Source organism: Tachypleus tridentatus, chromosome 6 (genome assembly GCF_004210375.1).
Source record: "Tachypleus tridentatus isolate NWPU-2018 chromosome 6, ASM421037v1, whole genome shotgun sequence".
Taxonomy (NCBI): Eukaryota; Metazoa; Arthropoda; class Merostomata; order Xiphosura; family Limulidae; genus Tachypleus; species Tachypleus tridentatus.
In genome coordinates, this window is record NC_134830.1 from 136,023,373 (window position 1) to 136,029,444 (window position 6,072).

Here is a 6,072-nt window from a genome sequence, read left to right on the forward strand (position 1 = left end):
TAGAGCAGTAAAATGGGTGTACTGAGTAATGAGGTTTGATTAAGGATGTTTGTGTGGAATGAAACTGAATCTCCAAGTAATTGATGCATAAGAATAAACTACAGTTGGGCAATGTAAAATATAGAGGGAAAAGTCTATTAAAACAGTAAATATATACATGGGTACTTTCTTTCACTGGGTTTTCCTTTAGATTATGTATCTCAGGTTTGCTGGTATGAGTATTAACTCTTTTACTAATAAAGCAGAGAACAATGTTTCAATCTTCCTAGTTCATCTTCAGGTTAACAAAGAGATAAATTTTTATTTCAAGTGGGTTTCTTGTCATCAAGGATTCCTTCAGATTACTTACTCTTCAAGACCATGTACTAGACTGACAAAATCGAATATTCCTATTTTGACAAGCAACATCACATTTATTTTCATGGAACAACCAGCATATTTCCTTGTGACCAGTCTTTTCATTCAAACATTTGTGGGGCAATAATCTTTAAACAACATGTTCCTGTCATCAGAGAGCACTGTTGTCGACAATTTTACCCAAAGTGTAGTACGAGGTCTGTTAAAAAAAAAAAAAAAAAAAAAATACGCGGACTGACGTCATAAAACAAAATGTACTTTATTTAGAAGTTACAGGTCTGGGACCCCTTCAAAGTACTCTCATCCCCAATGCACACACTTATCCCAACTGTGTTTCCACTTGTTGAAACAGTCCTGAATGCGCTTCTTTTGTAAATGTCCTCCAGCTCCTTCGTCGCATTTGTCTTAATCTTGGGAATCGTCTCAAATCTTCTTCCTTTCAAGGGTCTTTTGAGTTTGGGGAACAAGAAAACATTGCAAGGAGCAAGGTCAGGTGAGTATAGGGGTGGGGAAGAACAGTGATAGAGTGTTTGGCCAAAAACTCACGAGTTCTGAGGCACAAATTACACAGCAATACGGTGCATCTTCAATTTTTGGTCAAAATCTCGTAACAAGATCCAACTGATATCCCACACTCTTCAGCAAGCTCCTGACAGTCAGGCGTCGATTTGCCTGCAGCAGGGTGTTGATTTTGTCGGCGTGTGGGTGCGTCAGTTGATGTGGAAGGACGTCCAGGGCGCTCATCATCTTCAATGGACTGTCGACCATCCTTAAAGCGTTCATGCCACTTGAAACATGCCGTGCGCTTTATAGCAACATCGCCGTAAGCGTGTTAAGCATAGCAAAAGTTTCACTCGCAGATTTTCCAAGTTTAACACAAAATTTCACAGCAAGTCGTTGCTCCTTCAGGTCATTCATTCTGAAATCCGTAAGCGAAAAAAATCGCACTTCACTTAAAATAGCTAATACACAAATGAAGATATCTGCAATTGGGAAATGGCATCGTAATCAGCTGATCTGTGTGAACCTAGCGACACGAAGTGGATTCCCCTGGAGCCGTGCAATTCAAACAGTCCGCGTATTTTTTGAACAGTTCTCGTATTACACCAATATCTCTTGGGCAGAACAGGTATCTCCTGGAGAATGACGAAGAAACAAAGGCAGTTAGAATAAGACGTACTTGATCACTTTCTCATCCATGTGTGATGTGAAAGCTTCAGATATTCTAAAGCTACTAATTAGTTGAGAATAAACACAATATTAACATACAAGAATGTCATGGAATACTTGAAGTTTGCCCTCAAGCTGAAAATGAATATGAAACTTGAAGCTTTCACAATTTCCAAAAACCCTTTAACAAAGAATATTAAGCAAATTACCATCATATCAATATCAGAGGCACAAATAAAAATAACTGTTAACAAAACTAATACAAATTATCCTTGTGTAATTTTCATGGTATAGCTGTGCTACGGCATGCAATAATTATCCTTGTGCCACTGACTCCCATCATGTCTTAAGATGGCATTCTGGTGTGAGGTCATACTCAATATGTTCTCTGTGGTTGCAAATTCATTGTGAACTTTTGGTTAACTCTAATGAGTTTCAACAACCAACCCTTTGTCATTTATTTCCATGCTTATTTAGTATTTATGAAATTTTTAATTTCCACATTAAGCTACCTCAACACTTATGTTCCATCATCACCACTTATTCAATGTATTGTTGTGGTTTTTGACTGTACACTTTTAGTGAAAATTTCAACCATAATGAGCCACAAGTTGTAAACTTGAGAAGGTTCTGTTCTTTCAGTTTACTTCCTCTGGGATCTAAATGTCCACCTACACATTTGCCATGCGTGGTGACGCATGAAGGGGAGGAGAGGATCGTGGAAGTTAAGGGGTCCAGTCCTAACACACCACTTTGGCCTTGAATTCCTGTAAATGGGTGGCCCCCTAGGGTCAAATGGTTGGTCCACTTGGGCTAGGGCCAACCAAGTGCCAGCATTGGATGTTCTCAACAGGTGTAGTAGACATTGTCTGATACTGATGTTTGGATATAGTGCTCACGAAACCCTGGTGTCGCTGCAGTAATCTTGTATGGCACTGTAGTGCATCCCCCCCCTTAGGGCTCAATATTGGGTGGGGTCAGTGGGCACCGAAGTATTCTTCTTTTATTATGGATACCTCTCAAATAAAAAAAATAAACAAGCATGACAGCATAGAGAAAAATCTGACTATTAGCAAACGACTGCACATTGATGACTGTGTAAGGTCAAACTCATAACTTTAATATGTCCTGCAATTTTTAATTATACATTTTTAATTGAAAAACCCTTAGGGCAGATGTCTTCATTTTTTTATTCAGAAGGGTTTAGAAGGGCTTGCTGGCTCTCCTAAGTCAGTAAAGAAAATTATGGTCTGGGGACATTTTAGTGGAAACATCTTCATCGCAACATTCCAAACTTTTCTTGAAATAAAAGACCATTGGGTATATTCCCATTGAGGTTACTCCTCATTCTACTTTGAATTCTTCCAGAGGAGTTATAGTTGAGAGGGATTTAAAGACCATCGAGAGTCGGAGATTCTTGCAGGTTTCACCAGCCAAGGTGTTATAGCTGTGTGCCGACTTTTTACTCGTAGAGACAGGATTATGGAGCCAACAAATGTTCTAATATTAACATTTACAACATCACGTCCTCCTACCACAATCAAGGCAGGATACCTGAATTGTAAGGTACAGCCTTATATTCCTAACCCTGTTAGATGTTTCATTGGTCACTCAAAAAACATCTTTCCATGGTTCCTTGACATGTGCCCATTGTGCTAGTAAAGACCATGATGCTTTTGAATGTCAACTAGAACTGCATTGTGTTATCTGTAATGGTCCACATCCTTCCTATTTTACTTCTTGCCCGAAATGGGTGGAAGAGAAGGAAGTACAATGCCTCAAGACAGTTCAATTATATTACTTACCCAGAGGCTTGGAAATTACTATTTCCAATTCCATCTTGGACTTGTGTTGCTGTAATCCATTTTACTACTATAGTAGGACTCCAGACAGACCTCTCTGTGCCTCCTACAGAATCCTTAACAGTGTATCTTAATCTAGTATCCTCCAAAATTGACAAAGTTAACAAATCAGTATCTACTTCTACCTCTGTCCCTACCACATCTTTCAGCCATTGCCCAACTTCACCTTGTTCAAGCCCAGGTGTTTCCATGGGGTCTGCCTCTCTTGACACCCCAAAAATTAACCCATTTGTTCACATCCTCAATCACTGGAACGTATGACTACAAACTTCGACCTGCCTACTCAGTCCAGAGCAGGATCACTAGAGTGACCGATCCACATCTAGTAAATAAAAAAAGCATGGTTGCAAGCAGAAGGTCTCCGTGCCATAATCTCCTCCAAAATATAGAAAAATGGACACACTAATTCAATGGAACTCTTGAGGTTTTCAATCAAATGTGAATAACATCATGGATTTGATTGACTTTTATCATTCAAATGTCTTGCTTTACAGGAAACATTTTAAAACCTACTAATACATTCACAATTTGACACTACTCCTCATACCAAAATGACAGGTCATGTGTAGGACAAGGACATAGGGGAGTAACACTGCTGCTTGATCAACATGTGCCCACCTGGTTCTTGTCATTGAATACACCCTTGGAGGCTGTAGCTTTCTGTATCTCCTTGAGTTTTACCATCACTGTTTGTTCTCTGTACCTCACTCCTGGAAAAAAATTATCACTCAGACCTTGATGCCCTCATTGAGCAACTGCCAACCTCCTTTTTAATTTTGGGGGATCTTAATGGACATAATCCCCTCTGGGGTGATTCTAGTATTGATGTGAGGGGTTGTGCTATATGGCATATGCTCCTGAATCACAACTTGTCTCTCTTTAACACTGGCTCTTACACTTATTTTCATGCACCCAGTCAGTCATTTACTGCTATAGATCTTTCTATCTTTTCCCCTTTGCTTTTCACTTGCTTTTCTTGGGTGGTTGACATCAATCCACAGGGTAGTGATTATTTTCCTATCATATTAAGAGAGATTGGCTGTGGTCAGTGCCACCTGACCCATATGTCTCAGTGAAAGTTGGACCAGGCCTACTGACCCTCTTTCGCTGTTCTCTTATGTAAATCATCGATAGATTATTGTGTAGTAACAATAACTGTATTGTCCAAGCAACTGGTCAGTGCATCCCCCAAACCTTGACATCTTTCCCACAGCATCCCTGCCCGTAGTGGAACTCTGCTTATTCTATCACATGAAAAGCTTGGGAAAAATTTCGTAGATATCCCATGCTTACAAACTGCATTGCATTTCAGCAAGCCTGTGCACGGGCTGGGAGAGGTAGACGTCAAAGCCAGAAGTAATCTTGGATTAAATATCTCTCCAGCATTTCTTTAACCACTAGTTCAAAAGTCATATTGGACAAGATCCAGAAGGTGAGTGGATGGTATACTTCTACTTCCCCTCTCTATCATAATATTTAATGGCTATGAAGTTTCTGATGCTCAGAGCATTGCCAATACTTTTGGTGAATGTTATATTTGGCTCTTCTAACTCATCCCCTTCCTTCTTAGCTATTAAAACACAAGTTGAACATCTGCTTCTTTCTTTTTTGAGTGATCATCCCTATGACTAAAATTGCCCTATTACACTGGTGGAACTTAAAAGTTGTGCTTTATCAGTCTGGCAATACATCAGTTTGACCTGATGATATATATTATGAGATGGTATGCCACCTTTCTCCTTCCTCTCTTACTATTCTCCTGGCTATCTTTAACTGGATATGGCAGGAGAATATCTTTAATGATGCTTAGTGCCAAGCTATTGTACTCCCTATTCTTAAACCTAGGAAGTATCCAAAGATTCCTTTGAATTACCATCCCATTGCTTTGATGAGTTGTCTCAGTATGACCTTAGAGAGAATGATTAATGCTCTTCTTGTTTGGTTCCTTGGGCCAAACAATCTTGTCTCGCCCCCTCAGTGTGGGTTTTGAAGACAATGCTCCACGATAGACCACTTAATTCACCTTGAAACATCAGTTAGAGAAGCCTTTTCAAGTGACATCTTGTTTCTATCCACTCCCCTTATTTCTATCCACTCATATGGATTGCATGGCAATTTGCCACTTTTTATTAAGCATTTTTTAATGAACTGCCGATTTCAGGTCCGTGTGGGCTCAACGCTTTCCGGTTTTTTTCCCACAGGAACTTGGAGTCCTTCGGGGTTGTGTTCTTAGTGTCACACTTTTCATAATAAAGATTAATGCCATCAGTGAACAGCTACCTCGTACAGTTGCAAAAGATCTTTTCGTTGATGACTTTCACATCTCATGTCAGTCATCAAATATGAAGTTTATTGAGCAGCAGCTACAAACTGCAATCAATCATGTACTTAAGTGGACCAAAGCAAATGGTTTTCAACTTTCTCTCTCTAAAACTGTTTTGTACATTTCTGCCACCTATGGGGTATTTATCTAGCTCCAGAACTTCGTATTGATGATGTTGTACTTCCTGTCATTCCTGAGGCAAAGTTCTTAGGTCTTATATTGGACTGTAAATTAAACTTTATTTCCCATATCAAGCAACTTCTTGTCAAATGTATAAGAGCACTGAACATCCTCTGTATCTTCTCTTTCACCTCTTGGGAGTGGATCGATACTCCATGCTTAAAATTTATTGTGCTCTTA

The 6,072-nt window shown here is 39.5% G+C and overlaps 1 protein-coding gene across 1 annotated transcript in view; it reads left to right on the forward strand.

Moving 5' to 3' along the window:
- Positions 1–6,072, forward strand: part of LOC143251739 (uncharacterized) — a 48,546-nt gene that overhangs the window by 2,737 nt on the left and 39,737 nt on the right. Inside the window, exon 3 of the mRNA XM_076502983.1 lies at positions 5,551–5,609. Within this exon, the coding sequence (XP_076359098.1) occupies positions 5,551–5,609 (59 nt within the window). The remainder of the gene's footprint in view (positions 1–5,550; positions 5,610–6,072) is intronic.